The sequence below is a fragment of the Corvus hawaiiensis genome, chromosome 14 (assembly GCF_020740725.1).
Source record: "Corvus hawaiiensis isolate bCorHaw1 chromosome 14, bCorHaw1.pri.cur, whole genome shotgun sequence".
Classification (NCBI taxonomy): domain Eukaryota; kingdom Metazoa; phylum Chordata; class Aves; order Passeriformes; family Corvidae; genus Corvus; species Corvus hawaiiensis.
In genome coordinates, this window is record NC_063226.1 from 13,014,868 (window position 1) to 13,037,226 (window position 22,359).

General features: G+C 40.7%; 1 protein-coding gene across 7 annotated transcripts in view; it reads right to left on the bottom strand.

Moving 5' to 3' along the window:
• Positions 1–514: 514 nt before the first annotated feature.
• Positions 515–22,359, bottom strand: part of TENM1 (teneurin transmembrane protein 1) — an 834,650-nt gene continuing 812,805 nt past the window's right edge. For all 7 annotated transcript variants that reach the window (XM_048318357.1, XM_048318358.1, XM_048318362.1 and 4 more), the window contains 6 exons: positions 21,071–21,306; positions 14,776–15,072; positions 10,235–10,622; positions 8,384–9,604; positions 7,773–7,915; positions 515–5,715 (listed from right to left, as the gene is read on the bottom strand). In XM_048318357.1, coding sequence (XP_048174314.1) covers positions 4,957–5,715; positions 7,773–7,915; positions 8,384–9,604; positions 10,235–10,622; positions 14,776–15,072; positions 21,071–21,306 — 3,044 coding nt within the window. In that variant the 3' untranslated portion in view covers positions 515–4,956. The remainder of the gene's footprint in view (positions 5,716–7,772; positions 7,916–8,383; positions 9,605–10,234; positions 10,623–14,775; positions 15,073–21,070; positions 21,307–22,359) is intronic.

Below are 22,359 nucleotides of genomic sequence, written 5' to 3' on the forward strand. Positions count from 1 at the left end.
AGCATTCCTTGTGCCCCTCCATTCATGTGCTCTTCCTCTCTGCTGCATGTACCAGGCTTTTTATGTTCTATTTTCCTGGGCACATACTTTTGATAACACAGAATCATTCATCCTCATCTATTTGAGGGAGCTCTAAAGAACATGCAGATACTTAAACTTTGCTACTCATACTACCAGCACCATTGACTTCACCCACTCTGTTATTAGGAGTGCAAAGGCATTTAACAGAGTATTTTTTCCCTCTCACATTTGCTTTGATGAAATATAATAACCTTTGCCCAGAAACTGGCTGGGATTTTACCAGCAGCGAAACCTGCAGAGTTATAAGCATGAACTTTGGTGAATCAGACGTAAAATTAAATCTTGCTAAGCAACATCCTGTCCCCAACTTTTGAATCAATCAAGATTGGCTGAAGTCCTTACTTAGCTCTATGGAAGCACCTTTTACTGACATGACCAGAATATCGCAAATACTGATGTAAACTGATGTAAACAAAGACAACATCACACGCCATAAGTTTGCACCTTTATTTTTTAAAAATGAAATAGTCAAAGTACTTTCTTTTTCAAATATTGACACATAATATATTAACTTTCAATATTTACAGTGTGTTGCTGGGATGTTCTTGTAGAAAATGCATGCTTCTGGTCTGAAACCCAGAGCAAAATGCATCAGACCATTTAACTGCAGCCATATAACATAAACCTGTACAGTATCCAGTCACTATTCAGCACAGGAGTTAGAGCAGGAATAAAAAAATTGGGATCTATTGTTTCCTAGCAACGAGGCTGAGGCCATTATAACACAATTTCTGTAAGATCAGAACCTCTAACTGGTGTTAGACAGAAAGTGAAGATCTTGGCATACATTGTAAACATTTTTTACTGTTGATGAGAAAGCTAAAAAGGAACATTACTTTGACATATATCGTATGCTATGCTTCTCGTTCTTGTTTATTGACACTTCTGCCAGAAGAGTATGAAGATTTTAATGTTTTATCATGGTTCATACAAGTAAAATACTGTCAAGGACACGATCTGATATACTAACATTTATTAAAAGGCTAAAGTCCACCACGAGATCTAAGGAAAAACTGGAAATTGTCAAACACGTTTCCTTAGACAAATAATGCCAGGTGACAAACGCCCAGACAAATCCACAGCAAGTCCAACTCCACCATTCCCAGTTTCTGCCTGGAAGTGATTCCTCTGGCAGTCAGAGTGCTTTCAACCTGGCAATGTTTTTTATCAAGGAGAGGTTTAAATAACAGCCAGTGTTTGATGGGAAAACCCTTGGGACTGTCGGCACAGCCTGAGCCTGGTGTCACCTGGGTGTCACTGCGTTGGATCAGCTGCACCCCAGCAAATGCCCCGGATACAGGGACACGCCGGGGCACTGCCTGTCTCCTTCAGCTCGGTTAAACCACGAGCTCCTCTGCCTAAACCACTTTCCCTTTTGGAACAGCACCTTGACTTCCAACAGTGCCCATCGCTCACCCTGGAGGAGCTGCTGCCCCTGGCCCAGCCCTGGGCGCTGCCGGGGGCTCCGTGGGCAGGGGGTGCAGGGTGGGACCCCAGAGCACGGCCAGGGCATGAGGCCACCTCTGCCCAGGGCCCAGCTGAGGGATGCAAGAGAGCTTAAACCAAAGAGCCAAGGTGTATATACCCAGTTGCACATTGACCAGTTCATATATATTTATTTGGCTATGTTCTACATAGATATCTATATATATATATTTATAACTTTGAAATGTTCTAGATTTACTAAATAAATATGAAAGCAAAGGAAATGTTACTTGTACACACTATTTGTTTAGCTGTCATTAAAAATATAGCATGTTTTTTTCATGGTAGGTACTTTGCTACAGGATAGTGTGCAATAGTGTATTTTTAAAATTTTTATTTTAATTTATACTTTCTTTTAATTATTTGATATTATTTTTCCCTCTTTCAGAACCTTGTTTGCAGTGCAGAACGCTAGCATCAAATTATCTGATCTAAATAACAGTAAAAATTTCCACGCGATTGTTTTTCTTTTTTCTCAACTGGGTCTCTAGGTTATAGTGCAAAATACAAAATTAAAAAAAAAAAGGAAGAAAATGGAGAATTATATAAAAAAACCCAAACCCACCAAAAAACCCACTGAGAAATTGCTCTAACTACTAAGGAAAAAAAATGGAGACTTAAATATTCCTTGCCTCCATCTGAGGTTGTTCATGATCAAGATGGTCCAAAGCTATTTGTTCATGTAGTTCTCACAAATCACTGCTGGCTGGCCCATGTATAGCTACGATATGACTTCAATCTCCCCCATGCTCTTTCAGCATAACTCATTTCTTGAGCACTGTCATCTCAACACGACATTTATATTTAGTTTCCTAAATTTAAGAAACTGTTATGATGAAGGCATTTTTTCTGCTTTTGTAACTGGGCCATGTAATGTCACGTGAGTCTTAACAAAACCATATTCTCATAAGAAATATTGTTCAAAATGTACATTAGACTGCACCCAGGAAATGGGAAAATGCCAAATCTACTTTCAAAGACAAACTTGTAACACATTTCACTCTTCGACCTTTTGGCATAACATGAGAACAACAGTAATCAAGGCAGTATTAAAAACCACAGCTGTAGGTAATACAAAGTGCATTTCCTGCATATAATACAAATATAACTTTAAGAAACTAAAGGCACAAGCTAACTAAATATGTATTACATACTAGAAATGCACAGTTCAAGGTAACTCTAATAGCTTCAAATATTTGTTTATAATGGATATTTAAAGCAGTTTGAAAATGATCCTCATTACTGAATTGCAAAAAAGTATAATTACTTAAAATATAAGTAAAATAGACTCTAATATTGACATCTTGGATCAGTGATAAAATACATCATCACATTTATGAATGCACTCTCTATATACAATTCATAAATTATTCTTCCATTGATTAAAAGCGTATTAGAGGCTCAAGGATTTGAAGGTCCATTTTTAGGCTAGTGTGGAGGTATTCAAATTCTCCGTGATTTTATGGAAAATTACAGAAATCTGAGCTGTCAAACCTGGATGTTGTCAAACCTGGATATTGCCAGCTCTCTGTTCTGTACATTAGTTAATGATGAGCCTGATCACAAGGTGTATGTGCAGATTTTGGTCCATAGTTCCCCCTGGCTGGGGACAGAGGAGGATTTCAGCGCCCAGGCTCCTACTCAGCCTGATCCTGCACCCCCCAAAGCTGCGCTGGCTCCCAGGGGAGCAAAAGGAATCTGGGAAGAGACGGTAACGGGGTGAGGCTGAGACCTGAGATCAAACCCCAGGGAGGGGCTCAGGTCTCAGCTGCCAATTCAGGCTCATCTCTAACTTGGGTACAGTCTGCTCCACTTGCCCAAAAAACAAAGGAAAAAAGAAAACTGGGGGAAAAAAAGGAAAAAAAGATAAAGAATGCACTTTTTTGGCTTCCGTAAATACGAGCAGAAATCTTTTCAATATATTGACTATGTCTGTTCTGAAAGAAATGTGCAATAACTTCACTGTTATGGCTACACAGGCTCTGTAACAAGACTTCTAGATCCCTCTGGAAAACTGCTTGCCCATCCCCCCCTCCCTGTGTGCCTCCCCCACCTCCTGATAATCAGGTCTTTTAAAAATGACAAGCTGGAGGAAGGATCACCTACTCTGCTATGAAGTAACTGTGCCAGTAGTGCATGATACCTTGGGAAATAAAAATTTCTGTCCATGCAATATAATGCTTTTCTATGTGCTCTAGATATTGAGCTGAAAAGTGAAGAGTCATCCCCGAAATGTTCTACGTTTATCAACATATTTACTACCCACACTTAGGTTCATCAACTCCCAACCCACCAATCTTCTTCAGACTCGAAAAAATGAGTACTACAACAGGATTATTAATTTGAGATGAAAAGAACACGATGCGTAAACCCAACAACACTGCAACTTCCAAATCATCTGTGTGAAGGCAAGTCCTGGCCCAGTGACTAGAGACAGGACCAATCCTGCATGGCCTGATACTGCTCTGTGAGGGCTCCCAGCTGGTTGTCCCCAGAGCACTGGGTTAAAGTCCAGCCTGGAACACACATGCCAGTGAAGAGCCTCCTGAAGACTACAGTGCTCACTAAGCCTGCTTTAGCTACCCCATCTCTGGCTGAAGCCTGACCAACATGGTGCCACCAAGCAGACTGGCAGCTGTGTGTGTACTGCCAGACCCTAGTAAATCCCAGTGCCGAGGGAAACCCTGGGAGAGAGGCCTGACATGCACGAGTGGACACAATGTGATATTCAGCATGGAGCAGCTGAGGGGTGGCCACAACTGAGCAAAGGCCATAGGGGACATCCTTGTACATACTGAAGCCAACCCAAGGCAGATTTCCCAGGTTAGGAAATCCCTTAGCTCTTAACTCTGAGGAACATGTGTGGGGTTGGTGAGCAGCTGCGAAGTTTCCATACACAGTCTGGTTTCTGTATGCAATCCCTCGAACTTATGGGAGATCTCACTGGGATAAAAGCCACCCAGTAAATATGGGTTGCAGAATCAGGCTCTGTAACCATTTAAATAACTGGTGAATTATTAAATCAACAACAAAAAAGTCGTGTTTCTTTAGGAGAAGGCAGAGCACGTGGCACTCACCCCTACCCTGCAGGGCTGTGCGGTGTCACCCCAGGCACCTCGCGCGCAGGTCGCGCCGCTCGGCTTGCAGGACTCTGCTTCTGAAATTTTTGAATACTGCCACACAAGAACTAAAAATTGTCACTGTCATCTCTCAAAGAGTTAACAAACGATATTAAAATACCATCTTCTGTCACATTTAAAGGCAGTTGGATATGTTTTTTCCTCTATATTTATATATACAGAGTTCTGATCTAGAAAAACCAATACAATATACCATTTTACGTTTAAAAACAGGCAGTCTTTGGTGATGCAAAGGCAGAGATTTTCTTTGTTACCTTCTGCCTATTTCACTCTGTCTCATGAAGTGAATATTATTGGCACTGTCAGAAAGTTCGAGATACTGCTCCACAGATAAAACAAAATATCCATCGTAGCCTTGTACCCGTCCAGTGCTTAAAAGCTGCTGTTTCTCTCCATCTGTCCACGCTCGAATTCCTTCTTCCCCCTCCTGCAGCCGCCTCTGCTCCTTAGTCCAGGCCTGAGCCACAGCTCGCTGCCTGGCTACCTCCAGGACATGGTTCTTTTCCTCTTCCACCGTGGTTCCGTAGCGCACGTTGAAGCAGAGCGCGCCGTGCTGGAGCTGGATGTCGGCAAAGCGCCTAGTCCTGCCGTTGATCACTGATGTCATCTGCGACACCGTCACGTTGACGCCGTTCTCCAGGATGCGGCGCCCTCCGGTGCTGCCAATCAGGGCCAAATCTTCCTCCAAAGAGCCCAGCTTGATGAAGTAATGGGTGTCCCGGCCCTCAATGGTGAAATGCAGGTTCTCCAGGTAATGAGCGTTGTTGAGGATGGCAGCAATGCGCCGGCTATCCTCGTTAGCCACCCCGATAATGTCAGCTGTCACTATACCATCCTTTATAGCGAATTTGATGCCTTTTCCAAATACTGAAGGAACAGCTGCAAATCTCAGTTGCTTCACTCCTTCAGAACACTTGCTATCACTGTACCTGGGTGTCATAGGAAGTTGGTCCAAGGAGATAAAGTTTCGGAGTTGCTTTTGTAGTTCACATTGAATGCCAAGGATAGTCTGGAAAAGAAAATAACAATCAAGTTTGCAGGCAAGGTACCTTGCAATTCATCATTGTATCTAACCCTACTTGTCTCTTAATTCCTTAGAATGGATCTTCCATTTTTGGAAAGTATCGTGCACACCTACAGAACCTGGGCATATGCACAGGCTTTTTAATCACTTATGGCAGTGCTTTCTGTCTCTTGGACTCCTTGTTTCTAGGAAACAAATGGAAATGTGTTTAGCACAAATGCTATTTTTCTATTTGTTATTTTTATTTTTCCTCCCCTAGAACTGTTACTCTAATGGCTGGTTTTTCAGCCCTTAGCAGTTCAGAGAAACCTGAACTCAAAGCTATGCCCGTTCACGTGGCTCTGCTTAGTCCCTGTGAGTTTAATTACATCTTCTGTAGAACCACGGTGTGCTGGTTTGGCCAAATTTAAAAATATATCCTCTGAGAGAAGGCAGGTCTCAACCATCCCTCCCCCACCAGGTTTGGGAAAAAATAAATTTTCCTCTAAGGAAAGTGAAAGAGATAAAAACTATTTATTTAACAAACACACGGGAAAAGGAAAATAATGCTAATTAATAAAAATTTCTGACTGTGGAGAAAAAACCTGGGAAAGTGTTAGAGTCCTCCCTTAGGCCTCCTCGGAGCTGGGGCTTGGCCCAGGGCCAGGCCCTCTGTGCCCAGTGGAAAGTTCTCCTGATGTGCTCTGATATTGGAGCAGTCCAGCAGAAAAGGGAGAAAATCCAGAATTCCAGGGAAAGAAAAAAAGTTCAACTCTCAGTCTCTCTCTGGAGAAAAGGAAACTGAAAAACTGGCTGAAAGCTGACTGGAAAAAAAACCTGCAAGCCGGGTGCTTCCTTGCTCCCCTGCCGCAGCTGGAAAAAAGTTCTGTGTGACCTTGAACAAGCTGCAAACTGCTTTGAAAAAGTTTTGCTCAGTTTTTCCTTCCTCCTCTCAGGCTCAGTTTAAATGCATAGAAAGGCACAAGAATTAATTTCTGGGCATAGGGCAGTCATATGGGATACACATAATAAAGTCACCCCAAGACACATGGTAATGAATTTTATAGCCCATTCTTTAAGGAAAGCAGGTTATGAAGGTCTTGAGACACTAGAACAATAGGCAAGCATGTCACATCTGTAGATCTTGCTGCTTGTAGAAGCTAGAAGAAACTTCACTCTAGTCTTCTCTTTGTCTTTCAACACTACACCTATCACTACATCTTTTCTGTACCTTGGAAAAGCTTCACATCCCAGTGATAATTTTCCATGGACATGCTCCTACATCTGGCATGAGCTCCGACCCTCCAGCCTTCTGCGTTTGGGGGATGGTAATTGTCTTAAATGCTGGGAACGTGCATGTGAACTCTCAATGCTTTATGCTTCTCCTTCCCTTTCCTGACTACAATAGAGGAAAGGCATCTTTACAAAATCATATGTCTTTGTCAACAAGTGCTCATATGCGAAATGTGAATGCCCGCTCAGAATATTGGTAGTTGGTTCTGTTGCAGTCACATTGATTGCTGGACTCTGATAGCTGCTGTCTGGCTCATTGTTACTGAAAATAAGCCCTGGAGTAAGGCTAAGATTTACAGACCCCTTACAAATACACAGCAGCATTTCTGTTTCCCGCAATAATTATGCAAAGACACTGAGTTGTAAAGCTGTTTATACCCTCAGTGATTTTCCAGTGCTTGTGGCATCTTTGCTAACAAAGATGAAAATCTGCTGTTCTAGTTTTTTAATTCCATAAGATTTTCTCTGTTTTTTTCAATATTTGCACAAACACTTTTACCCTTTTGCCTATCCTGCACCTCAAATTTGGATATTTTCTCTATAAATAGCTACAAATTTCCTTCACTGTGTTGCTAAAAGCTTCTCCTTAAACCTCTCCTCCACTCTGATGCCAGTACATGATTGACAACATTAAAGTTTCTATCGTTCTTAAACAATTTGCCTTGCCTATTACATTGAAAGATAGTCACACTGTTTCCTTGGTATCCAATATTTTCTATTAAAACTCCTTCATTTAGTATTAGAAGCAGCTGAAGAGAATGTGTGCTAACCTTTCCAGGATCCCACTCCTGGGTTTTTGTTTGAAGCTGTAGAAGTTCATATGTTGTCCCCAAAGCTTCCATCTCTGGTTTTGGGAATCCAGGCAGCACGTTGTGCAACTGGAAACCAAACAGCTCTAGCCAACTTCCAATGTCTACAAAACAAGAAAAGGATACTGGCAAAAAGGCACATAAATCCTAGGAAAAGTGAAGGTAGTCTGCAGAAATTCCAGCTACGCAGAAAAAATGATTTCACATCAATTTATGTTTCCTGTACTAGCTACAGCATTTACTGTAGCAAAGAAATTATTTGGTTACAAAGCATAGCTACACTCAAATCAATAGTGTTCCTTCTATCTATTTATAATGGAAAAAATTCAAATTAAGCCGCCTCCATTCTTCCCCTAATTTTAGCACTGACAGAAGCAGCTATTAATTATTTTCTTGGTTACCATAAATGCTAAAGAAAACAGATCAGGTTCATAAGATGCAATCTATTAAAGAAATGAGTTCAATAGATTTAAGATTAGAGACTTTTTGTATGCAAAAGATTTCCGGAATGTTGAATCCATACCACAATTCAAGAAAAAGTTTTATTTTCATGAGAGACAGGTTACTTTTACCTGTAGTATACTTAGCAACGTCTTGGATTCTTCCAACTGGGTAATTATTTTCAAATGAGTAGAGATTAAATGGTTGTGGGACAGCATTCAGGTGCTTCCATATATGGTGATTTGGTGTCGTCCACCGACCAGCAATGACATCATAGTCCCGCTGACCCAGATGCACTAATTTAGTAAGAGAATCATAGAGTCCTCCATGAAAACCAATGATAACCTCAAAATCTGGATTAGTGTCCTGGTATATCTCTCCATATGGGGTGTACAAAATTTCTTTTATGACTTGGCCTCGACTGCTAAACACAGCTAGAGGTGTCCCAGTGTTATCACAAGCAACATAATATTCTTCTCCACTGCTTAATTCCATTGCAATGAGATGACCTTGCAGATCATAATATAGGGATGTTATTTCTGAGCTAGTGTGATTGTACAAGTGAGTAATTCTTATTGGGTTGGAGAGATCAGCATAAAAGAACTGTAAGTGTTGTCCGAGGCTTGATTTGCTTGCAACTCGTCTTCCCAGACCATCATAACAGTATTGCACAGTCCAGCCAGACACTTTGTTATATGCTTTGTTCAGCAAACCATTAGAGTTGTACTCAAAGATCTCATTGCCTCTTTGCCTGAGAAAACCATCTTCGTCCATTTTATATTGAATTTCCCCAAGCCTGGTAATGCGATCTCTCAGGTCGTATCTCAGAGGAGTGAGGCGCGCGCTGTTCCCATGGCTCAGCAAGTTGATGTTGCCATTAAGGTCGTAGCTATAGCGCCACTGGGTTTTATCATTCACAGACACAGTCTGGAGCTGACCATCAGCATCGTATTCATAAAAATACCTTGTTATATTGGCATCTACACCCACACGTATGTCACAGATCACCATGCGACCCATGTTATCATACTGGATGGTCATCCAGTAAGCAATAGACTTGAGAATTTCATACTGTACTTCAATCACCTGGCCATTGGCACTGAAGATTTTGGTATGTTTCATCACAGTGGTGGTTATAACTTGGTTTAAATCGTAATTAATGACACTGAATTTTCCAAATTGCTCAGTCCTGCCAGAAACATCGACGTAACGGTACAGATCTATGGGAAGGGGCGTCTCATTGATCATCGCCTGCATGCTTGTGACACGGAAGTTGTTATAGCTGTAGTCAAATCTGGCATTCACAAGCCCTTCTTCACTAAACCTGAAGATTTGGCGACCAATAAGTGGACCTGTCCAAAACAAACAGGGGAAAGAAGAAAAGTAAGAAAAATAATGAATTGTGTCCCTGGTTTACTCACCCTACAGAATATGTTACATTGTTCTCTCACAAACCTTTATTAATGCTTGCTCTACGAATTATTTATATTTTATTAATATTTGTCTAAATGAATGCTGTTTTATTCATAATTATGATTTCTATTTACTTACAAGATAATTCTAAACTAAATTTATTTCACATGGTGATTTCTTTCCTCATATAAAGTCCTTTTGAATTTATGTTATATTATGGTGTAAACAGGGAAACTCGAAAATACAAACAATAAACCAACTTGATTTAGTATTTAGCAAATATCCACACAGAGGAATAAAAACAACAAAATATTCTAAGAGCTATTCCATACCATGCAATAAAAAGAAAACTGTATTTCAAATGGGACAGCTATATTCACCTATGGACGCAGACACAGAGACATACACATATATTTTTCTATTGGAACATAAAATATAAGAACTTGCAGACATAAAAATAATGGAATTTCATGCCAGGTAAGTGCAGGATCAGGGTGCTGCAAATGAGGAATGAGTGTCACGTTTTAAGGAGCCAAAAACTTTAGCAAACTAGTCACAGTTAGACAAACCTGTCTGCCTGTATCTGATGGTACAGATGAACCCATCATGCATTAAATGTATTGTTTTAATAACCCCAGAAGACTCCTCGTAGGTGAACGTGACTTGCGTAGTGTCGTACAGAATCTCGGAGAGCCGCGACTGTTTGGTGTACTTGTACAGGACCCTGCGCCCTGTGCCAGGGTACAAGGTCTGCAGCAGCCGCCCATCCCTGGCGAGGTCCTGGATGAAGGCAGCGCCGCTGTCGGGAGGGGTGTAGATGTTGCGGTAGTAGCCCACGGACAGCATGGTCTGCAGGGCGTGGCGCACCATGCTGGGCATCGTCACCGACTGCAGCGACTCCGACTGGTCGTACTCGAAGATGTAGCGCCGCTGGCTGTGCAACAGGAGCATCACGGACTGCAACCAAACAGCAATGGCACGGTAAGGGGCGGATCAAGCACATGGGGATCCATCTAGTGAGTGCCTGAAGGTTATGGAAATGCTGAAACAACCACTCACTCTTGTAGTTTGCTCTTACTGTCTGTACAATTCCAAGTGAAGCTTTCAGCTCCAGGAGACCTGGCCAGCAAGGTGGTACAAAACAGGAGGAGAATCATAATAAGTCTAGAGGTAAAGGCCTCCAAACTGGAAGGCAGATGTGGCTCTCAGCAGCATTTCAGCCTCATGCTGACGTGCTATGTTGCTTTGAAATATTTAGGGCATACTCTCAGGAAGCAAAACCAGAGAGAACTTCTTCCTCACACACAGGCAGAGCATCTGCACCAGCAGATGTGTCTAGAGGAGCTGGAAAGGGGAAACTTTGTGCGTGTACAAGGTGTTTAGCTTTTATTGGCATTCTGCTTATTTCCAGCATAGACCTACCCCTTTTCCTGTATATTTTCTTTTAAATATACATTGCCCCAGAGTTCATAGTATCTCCATGCTTACAGATAGATGAAAATAGTCTGCAGATTCTTTGGTGTGACTACTTCTATTGTTCATTTTTAATGTTTAAAAAGAATATAATTTCTGTACGGGTGCCCTGTGTTGGTTAATTGTGGCTGGTTAATGAAATCTGGTCTGCTTGTCTGGCAGATGAATGTGCAAGTGCAGACTTTTTCTATTGATAATTAAAGTTTGGGTTCTGTACGCCTTCTCACCCACCATGTAAAGTCACAGTGTCACAGAGCACAAGCTGGCTGGTGAACAGGCACTGTTGAAACAAGGATAATGAAACCACAGAATGAAAAGATATGGGGGAACTGTGTAGCCTTCCCCCAGCTCTAGCAAGTGGCTTGGCTGGACCAGAGCACTGCACATTCCTTGCCTTGTCTGAGTTGTGCTGGAGCACCGACACTGCCTAGCTCTTAGCCCACAGCTCAAACCTACCAGGCGCATAAGCAAATTTGTCAGGCTTCTGCAGGATTGAGACATCATGCAAAACAAAGTCTTACACGGAACGGTATGACTACTTTGTCATAGAGTATTGGAGAAAGAAAGCAGGAAAATAGGATTTTTTCTCCTCTAAGCTCAAAAATCTTCTCTGGGAAGAAAACACCGTATGATCAGCCCTGCAATGTGCTAAATAACATTGGCCCTGAGCCACTTTTCTCTGACAAATAAACCAACTGCCCATTCAAAGGGCCAGAGATAGACTCAGCCTTGGCCATCCTCTCCACACCCCCAGCCCCCTGACTGACCAAGATGTGTCTCTTCCTGCCCTTGGCAAAAGACATCTGTCACCTGTACAGCAGCCAGAGAGCACCAACATATGCCACTCCAGGTCACCCTCTGCCAACTGGTGATGACAGACCTTCACACTGAGCATTTTCTGATCGCTTCATTGCTGCTCCGCCAACCATTCTAACATGCGCCGCGTTTATTTTGTTTCTACCCTCAGTCAAGAGTCTCCAGTCTGCAGTAAACCACTGGCTGAACTCTCTCCTAGCACTGCTGTGACGCCTCTCTCTATATACTGCTCCCGTGCCTGTTTTTAAGCTGTCTGCCATTGACAGAGTATGAATAACAAGATCAGAAACATCCCCAATATAACTTTAGTGCCCCTGTGTGCCATTTTTACAGCACTTTGTGGCTTTTTCACTTTTGTCCAGGATAGTAAAAAGATAGACAGTACAAGGGCTGGAGACTTAGTATCCTCTCACGCCTATTAGAGGATACATAAAGCGAAAAAAAATTAATTCCCAATTCACCCTAATAATATTACAAAGGATTTTTCAACTCTGCACAAATTGGGTTCTAGTTGTTTTAAAGGATTTCAGAGGGTAGCTCATAAAACATCCAAAAAGCTGTCATTTTATTAAAGCAACCAGAGCCTGGTCAACCACATAATGATTGATACCGTATGGTGTATCAAGACAAACAGCCAGTGGCAATTACTGGGAGCTCTGCTGGAAATAGACAAATGCTGAGCATCACCACTAGATGTCATTTCTGTCCAACAGACACACACAGCCACTCATCTGTTTTGTCTGTCTGGTTTTGGAAGCAAGCTCGGAGTATTCAGGAGATTATGTAACAGCATTAACTAATTGAGGAAAGTGACCAAAACAAGAGGAACAGAATCTCATCATTTAGAATTATTTACAATGCTAATGTTGTAGTGCTTTTTAAAACCTTAATTATTTGAACTAATTTTGTAAGGGGTAGAGATTTTTGAGGATGTACAATTAACTCATCAAGTGCTAAAAATGAAGAATTAAATAACTATGAATTGGAAGCCACCTATATAATTAAATTTTTTTTCATGTAAGGAATTATTGTTTCTTACAAGGCTTCAGAAAACCTTTAGCAATCATTACATAATCAACATAATGAGTTATTGACTTTAATGGAGCCACAAAGTTATATTTTAATGTCTAATTTTGACAGTGAATTCATCTTTCTTTGACACAAGGAACAACACTCATGAAAGTACATTAAATAGCTGGGAGACTATTGTCCATGGTGTGAATGACTTTCCATAATTTTAATGACAGTTACAGCATTACCCAAGCTGCTACTGAACCAGTAAGCTTTTACCACTTGCTTCCACAAGATCAGGATTTGGCCCTTTGTGTAGAATTCCAGAGTAACAGTGTTAAGTTATATGACTGAATTTATGAGCTCATCATAAACTAAGAACAGACAAAGTGGTTTGGAAAGATAAGAAGCATACATCTTTCCAAAATTAAAGTCCATTGGGTCCAAAGAAAAAAATAAGAGATTCCTCCAAAAGGCACATTGCCCAAATATTTGAAAGCTGTATGAAATGCCTGTTTACTTGTAATTTGCAAAAGAGCATACAGACAAAAAAAGCCCTGACAAATTTATCTGAAACAAACTTCTGAAGCTCCTGGGGTTTGCCAATCTTGTTAACACATGCAAGAACCACACTGCATGCAGACAAGGAGGAATCACATTTTTATGCATTTTCCAGTCTTGATAGTTTTTTTTTTTCACTGGATTAGGTTTAAGTTTTCTGAGGATCAAGCTTAAATACATTCAAAATAAGTACAGCACAGTTTATCTTAAAAGTACACATTTGGAACTCTTTAATATACAAGTAACTTCAAAGTCACTGGATTTCCTGTGTGTAATAACTCCTATCAACGTTACCTCTCCTGCCCCCCACCCTCCATAGTTTTTTCCCGTGGTTTACAGGTTCAGAGAAAATGTTCTGCTAACATTTGTATGTTTTTGTATATTTTGTATATTTGTAGGTGTATTGGATAGTCCAAGATGTTGCTATCTAAAAAACTTTGAATATGAGTTCATGCTGAGTTCTGAAAGCCTTAAAAATACAGATTGGCTTTCTGGTTTTGAAAGACAAGACCAAACAAAATGTTACTACAGATGAAGATGTTCCTCCTTGGTTTATACAATATTCATCTCCATATTTTGTGACCATTACCTCTAGACACACACGGAACTTAAAATGTTCAGGGAATTTAGATGCGAAGTCACTATAAAAGCAGAGCAGTAACTCATTTCATATTAATAATTCCCCCCCAAATGGCCCGCATAAATACTGCAGTAAGCTTTCTCCTCCCAGGGTCAAACCCTTGTTTAAAATGCAGCACTGAATAGGTAAGCATGTGCTCACGGGCTCCTAATTTTGACTTAAAAGAGCTGTGTTTGTAGAGAAAAAAAAGTTCTCTTTCAGGACTGTTATCTTTCTGACTGTTATCCAGAGTAGTAATGTGATTTTCAGCAGTTAGGGTGTCCTTTCTTCACTTGAACTTGGACTGAGACCAGAAAGTTGTTTTGACCTACCAATTAAACAAACCTGAGGTGCTGATAACGTTCTTCTGAACTGAACTATGTCAGGTTTGAGCAGGTGACATGTAGGTCTGAGCATATCCAGACACATTCATTTTTATCTAGCTATGTAATTCCATGCATTTTCTCTTTTAAAAGTCTTAAATACACTTGCAAGAGGCAGCATTATAACATAGTACAAAATATAATATAATAAATAAATACAATAAAATAAATAAATAGAACATAATATAATATAATAAACCCAAATATTTTTTATCTTGGCACAAACCCCACTTCTTAAATAATTTACCTTTTCTAGATATGTGTAACTCCATATTTTACCATCTGCCCATGTTCTGGAAATGATGTTCCCACTTGGATCATACTCCATTTTCTCAGTCCAGGTTCCTCTTTGGATATAGGTGACTAATCCAGAGTGTGAATAAGTGATATTGACCTCATTGTACTTGCTGATGGGGGACCATAAAATGGGGCGTCCTGTCTGGTCATACATAATTCGAAGAGTGAATTTGCGGTGATCATCATAAATCTTTCCTGTTCTGGTTACGTGGTCGAAGTCAATGGAGAGCAGGTTTCTGTTGTGGGTCTAAACACAAAGGCACAGTAAGGTAAGAACACAATGCATCCTAAGTACACCCAATGCAGACATGTCTGTGTCAGTCCTAATCGAAGTAAGCAATGGTTTAACATTGTGAGTTGGGCCTTACTGAAGACAAGAAAATAAAAAAGATTCAGATGAGAAACAGAAGGAAAAAAAAAAAATTGTTCCTTGCATTCAGTGTTATTATATTTGGCATTACAGGATGTTTCCATTGCTAAACCCTCACCTCTGCTCTCACCTTTTCCTGAATTTTACTTCTTTCTTCTCAGCTGTGGATGAACATCTTGATTCCAGCCAAAGATGTGTAGTTAAGTCCACAAAGTAAGAAAGATCTACTATCTCACATCCTCTCTTGAGCTGTATGAACACTGACAGGTCAGCTGCTGCTCTGGGACAGCCCTCACAGCCCAGGTCACATCCTGATGCTGCAAAGGGCAGAGCTGTGCTTGCAGCTCCTGCAGACCCTGCTCACCAGTGTCCTTGTGCTTCCTCACAAAACCACCCCACTCCCAGACTCCTGGAAGCCAGCAGCAGCAGTGTCTGGTACCAGCCATATTTCTTGTTGCAGCTCTCACCACATCTGGAACCAGCAACTCGCTGTGTCTGACAAATGGACAGCAGCCCAATGCTCAATTTGAAATCAAGTTCAAAGCTGAGTCAGATTCATGAAGACAAAATACATTTATCCAGTGCTATCATCATCTGCCTCCTTACATCATTCACCGGGCAATCTCTATTAAACACCATTTAAAACAGAGATGTAATTTAGAGAACCATAAAATACTGTTCATTGACATGTCTTTTTCAGATCAACGCTCAATATGCTTGTTGCATTAATCTACCACATTTTATCTGATCACTCTATTCCCATGATTAACTTCCTTACAGCACAGACAATGCCAGTACAGGTGTCTGCACAGAGCATGGCTCAGTGCTTCCTCCTCTCTGAGACCTGGAGGCACAGCTACCAAGTAAATGGTTAATAAACCCTGCTTAATAATTCAAGATGTGATTAGAATGAATATTTTTTTTCTTTCCTGTTTCTGTTTTTAGATACAAAATAATCTGAGAATCTAGAAGAAGCAGGTGTTCTTTCTTCAACAACCATTTCTGGAGTTTTATATACACATATGTCTAACTTTAATAGTGTTCATTTATAATAGCTGTAAAATACCTATATATCCCTGTAGACTGTTGTAACTATTACAATTTATGCTCTAATGATAGTTAAGGAGCCCAAGTAAAATGTGATGCTCAGTTCAACTACATTTGCTTGTATACAGACTGATGGTTTAAGTCTAATATAATAAAATTTTTAGCAAACTTCTTAAAATACCTGAAAACAAATCCTCTTGGTGGCAAATTAACTGAAAAGCAAGTAGGAGGTACACCCTATGTCATATTCATGTATGTTCCATGTACATGTTTAATATTCTTATTGCTATTACTAACATTGTAGAATGCAGTTAGGAGACAGAAGAGCCTCGAATACAAATTGCTTGCAATCTGAATTTCAGAGACTGTACAACAAATAAGAATGAAAACCAAACAGAGGCAGAATTAGCAGTGAAGTGGAAAGCAGCAGTAATTGAAAACTCACAGAGTTAAAAAAAGGTTGAAATACTTCCCTTATATTGCACATTTTATGTCTCATTTGTTTATTTTCTTATTATATTAAATTTATTTAATATTATATTTCTCTTTATATTAAAGTTAAGTTTAACACCCTTCTCAAGGCAAGACAGGATCATAAATGGGTAGGAGGACTCATCTCAATGTTGCTATTGACAAGCTGATTTCAAATCCCAGTGGCTTCATGAAACGACTCCTCCAAGATATATAAACCATAGTAAGGAGCCTCCTGAGAGTGGCTGGAACTTGTATTCTGCTATAAGCCAGTGAAAACTGGTTTCTGAAAGCAATGTCAGGTCGGAATATCAGCTAATGAAAATAGGGAGAAAATTCAGCTGACTTCAATAATGTTAGAAGTGAATAAAAAAAAATATAGTCTATATTTTTTAAACACTTGTTGACTCTACTTTCATTAGTTTTTTAGCTAGAAATTTTGCTGTGTAAGTATCACATAAACATGCACTTCTTTTGATTTAATTTCCAAGCATACCCTGTCCACCCTGTCTGAGGTGTAAGTCAGATGAGATAATTGTTTTGTCTGTGTTTTGATTTGAGCCAATGTAAACTCACAGACCCTGGCAGAGGACTTGGTCCCATCTTTAGAATTTGCTGCAAGACTGGTAAATAATGGGAGATCATTTGTTAAGTGCAATAATGAACACGGCTGTCAAAGCCTGTGTCTGCAGGACTTTTGAACCGAGGCCAGTGAGTTACTTCCGTTGTCATTAAAAAAAAACCAACCAAAAAACCCAACCAAAAAAACCCCACCAAAAATAAGTAAGACTGGCCAAGCATTCAATTTTCAATTTTGTAGACATTCAGTTATAAAACCTGGACTGCATCCAATGCCACGTTCCTCAAGTTATGCAAAAGTCAGGAGGGAGCAGAGCTGCATTCTAATCAGTGTATTACTATGCATCATGCTCATCAGATTTAACAGCAGTCTTTGCTTCATTTTTAGAAGTCAATTAAAATAGCAGTTCAATTGATAAAAAAGAAGTCTTGCTAGATTAAGATTGATGTTAAAATGCCTGATTGTACATAGATTTATTATTAATATAAAATGCATACATACCCAGAGAGTGTTTTATATACGTTCAGGAAGCACTAGGGCAAGCAGTTCTGCACTTAAAGGAAACCTGCGGTTAATTTGTTTCCCACATTGATTTAGACTCTGAGATAAAGTCAGATGACTGTTCTAGCATTTCAGTTAATTTACTCACTTCTGCCCTATTTCCAGAGCAGGGAATTCACACCATGAAGAAATCCAACTTTTTAAAACCCAATGTTTCCAGCATTATTCAGAACATGCTAACAGCAGCCTCTTTCCAAAACTGGAAATAACACTAATAGAGTGATATACTTTCAAGATGGTTGCTAATTGCTATTAAAATTAAAAAAGTTAGGACCAGGCAGAGAAGGAAAAACTTTATTCTGTTTCTTCTCTTCAAGTAGGTCATCCTTTATCTCATCCCCAGCTACCTGCCTTCTAATTTATACCTTTTAGCAGCCAAAGCCGTTTGTTTCACTGATGGTATCAGGCTGATTTCTCAGTAACATCTTTATACTTCACTTCTATGCTTTTTATTTTTTTTTCTCAGAAGACTCTTCCATTGTACTGTTCTTTTTTTTTCTTTAACTGAGGGCTCCGGCAAGTCTGTTCATTTCCATTGAGAACTGCTCCAATCCCCAGAGCTTTTCTTTACATGTATTTTCAAAGTTCAGCATAGCTCTTTCTGCCCTACATTGCAAGCTTTCTAACACACTTCCTATTGTGCCAGGCATGGCATATTAAGTGTTTAAATAATTTCTTTTAAAAATGTAACTCATTAAAAGTTTTCAGAAGGTCTGTCCAGAATCTCATCCAGCGTAAGGACTTTCAACGATGCTGGTTTTTTTTTCCCAGCAGTACTCCAGGATCTGTCCACAGTAAGTCCTAAATCCATTTCATTATTTGGTGTACTGTTTCAAACACACCATAAGATGGTACTTTTGTTCCTGCTGTGCTGCATTTCCTATAATCACCAAGAAAAGAGAGCTGTCTCTGGATAGAATCCTTTGCTGCACCGTTCCATCTCCTTCCGTCTCCACTGACTCTGCATTCTGCCAGCATACCATGCAAAGATGAACTTCAGGATCCAGATACTTCTGCAATTCTTCAAAGTTCTTCACGGTATTGACAGCCTCAGTAGTCCATCTGTCCCTTTCTCTTGGGCCTATTTACATGGTGTCTCCTTTGTGCAGAATACAATTGGATAATCTTCGTCTTTTGAAATAGAAATGATTCTATGATTCTAACATTTCTCCTCCTTCCCATTTTAAAATCCTCATTTTAGAGGAACCTGTGCTATCCCACCAAGTTCCCTCTAGTCTTGCCCTGACAGCTCTCAGAACAACAGTCCTAGAGCTCAGTACAGCCAAGGGAGTCAGTACAGTCAGGATTGCAATACAGGCGGCTGGCTTGCCTTTCTGAGCAGGCAGGGACAATTCCTAAGTCCTCTTGATCTTGGATAGGTATAAAAAGACACAGCTTAAAGAAACAAGAATGCAACGTTCAAGAGCTGTGTTGCTAGTGCATACTTTTGGAAGGACAAAGAGGGAAAGACATCAGCATACCAAAACTATTCTTATGCTTGTCTTTCACCTTCTATCCTCTCTCTGGATGAAGGTGAAGGGGAAGGAGGAGGAATACATGAGTGGTTTTATGCCCCAACAGCCTATTCCAGAGGTAGGTCAATCAGCTGACCTCTGGATACCTTCAGTGTTGAAATATTTCAATAAACATCTTATGCCTCCAGCCAAAATACATTTAGTCCTGATCAATTTGTGAATTTACTTTTTTTTTTTTGCCAGGCAGTGTTAAGGATTACATAGAAACAACTGAAAATGAGTTAAAAGAAACTGCAATCAATTTCAACAACAGAAAATACAAACTGCCTATTGCGGAAACTGTGCAAGATGGAGTAGTTGTATTAAACAGAATTGTGATGAACAACTTGTCCCTGGCAATGTAAGCAGGATAGATGACTGACTACATCCTTTGGGTTTACCATCTTATTACATAAGATTCTTGTAGAAAAATGTGCCATACTGTTATTTAAGCACAAAGTCACACAGAAAGCCTCCAGCTGAGTAGGCAACATGAGCCAAGGAAGCCACAGTTTGGATCCTGCCATCTTAACATGTTTGTCACAGTGCTAAGTTCAGCTGCTTCCCTAGACAGGGCTATGAGGCCTCACACTAATTTAGAGAGGAAGGAAGCAGAAAGCGGGCAAGAAGAACTGTAAGAAGCTTTTGCCCACTTGCAATATCCTAAAAAGTAACTGTGACTGTCAAATCTGAACAATGCCCTTTCAAATAGGTGTTTTACATACAGTGCCCAGTCTGGCCAGATCTTCCAAGTCTTGTATTTTTGATTGAGCAGTTGAAAAGCAAACAGATGGTACACTTAAAAAAAATCTATAGTATCTCATAATCAAAATGAGATGGTTTTGATTTTTGTAGTTTTGACAATCCAGCGATTTTAATAACCATCTCTGTATTTTCAGAGCTAACATGTGTACCTTCAGACATAATTCCTATCCAGAAAGGTTGTAGTCAATAACACAATATTTTTAAGGCCAAAATTCCCAGTTCTACTATTGGTACAGGTATTTTAAGTGGTATTCATGTGAAAACCAGAACTGATCTCATAAAAAACCTGTTTAGCAAAGCAGCAATCTCTTTGAGCCATGGTGTTATGTAATTAAATGCTAAATGTTGACCATCTGTCATTGTACTCACAGGTAAAAATAAACCAAGGATGCAATGTTAAAGCAAGTCTTTCTTGGAGCCGTGGTGTAACCCAGCCAGAGGGAGCTGGGGGGTTTGAGAGCATGTGGCAGAGGGCAGAATTAATACAGAGCCTGTCTGGATACACAGGGAGGCTCTACATCACTCTGAATTGCAGGAAAGGCACTGGCCAGGACACCCAAAGTGTATCCTGCAAGAGCCTCTGTCCTGGGCAGCAGCTGGCCCCCCTTTGCTTCCCCAGAAGAAAGAGGGTTGATAGATCTGAGAGAGGCAAAATGTGGCTCCAACCTTGGCTCACAGCTTCTTCCAAAGCCATAATTAAGTTCTTAGTTGAAAAAGAAAAGGAAGAAAAAGTAATTATGTCTTGAGGTCAAGCCTCACAATCAAAATCAGAGATCAAACATCCCTGAGACTGTTGGAGGAGTTTGGCTTTGAAATTCAAGGCTGGGGCTCACCATTGACACAAAATTTTCATTCTTACAAAGTATAACATTTCAACATGATTTTAGTTGAATGACTTTCAAAGGGAACACTGCACTTACACAAGAGGAAGCCTTACCCTTAGCCTTCTCTCAAACGTAGAGATATTGCCTTTCGTCTGCTCTCTCCTTTGCCTCCATTCAATGAGATTTGAGTTATGCTCTCCAGGAAGGGAGATATTGCACTTCCCTAATGTGGGGCTGACAACCCCTGCTAGAATGTGAGGTTCCGTGTTAAGTGTGATTTCCATTCCACTGGCAAAGGTGACTCTCAGAGACCCGTCTGGGCTGACCCGGTAGATGTTCTGTGTGTTATCTGTCAAAAAACAACAGAAATCAGCAAACAGAGAGAAGTTCAGCTCTCCAGATCTATAAACCAAATGTTAGGCACAACAGGGCTGAGTTTGTAACCCAGGGAGGTTAGAGACAGCTGAACATCAACTGCAGTGTGAGTTTTGCAAGCTGTAATCTCCAGGCCTTCCCAAGTCTGAAGAGTTTTTGATTACATTTGGCCTGATGATTTCCATTGTGAAGGTTTCCTGCAGCAGGAATCAAGAATTTTTGCTTTCAGCTTAAAAGGATGTAAAACCATAGGCTGAGTATTCACCACTGATACTGTGATGATCTTAGCATGTTGCAGGTCCCAGCAGGACAATGTACTGCTTGAACAACTGCAGGAGTATCTGAGGTCAAACAAGAAAGCTGTTTTCCAAATATCCAGGATGACAGCCATTCTCCCATTCTGTCTCTGTTCCCTGTGTGACTGTACAAAAAGCTCATTCTCTTCCCCATTAGCAGCAGGACCCTGGGGTTGAGGCGCAGGGATGATCAGCCACAAGGCTGAAGCCTGGTGCAACAGACCGACTGGGAAGTGACTGTTGGCAGAAAAATTAATGCATCAGCAGTGGTGAGTAGTGAGCAGCTCCAGAGCCTCAGGACTGTGCCACAGAGGGCTGTTGAGGGAGCTGAGGTGACCCAGCACAGCCTCCCTCTCCTCCCCAAAACTACCAGAAGTATGTGGAGGGTCCAGAGCAGGTCTCCACTGAGAGGATATGAAGGCAACAGACACTGGAGCTACTTTCCCTTGCCTGGGCACTGTAATTCCTCCTCTGCAGGCAGAGTTGTGCCACATTGTCTGGCATCTGCTCAAGCTGGGCTATGGAGGTTTCTGCAGCTCAGCTGCCATGGTGAACTCCAACATGAGCCTGAGTTTAGTGCTAACATACTAAAGTCTCACTCTTACAGCGAGACTGAACTCACTCCAGCTAGGGAGTATCCAAAGCATCCTTTTTTTTAAGCTGGTCCACACAGAACTAACTGGTCCAGCTCTTGAGATGTGAATACATGGAAAATAGTAGGGTATGCCAGA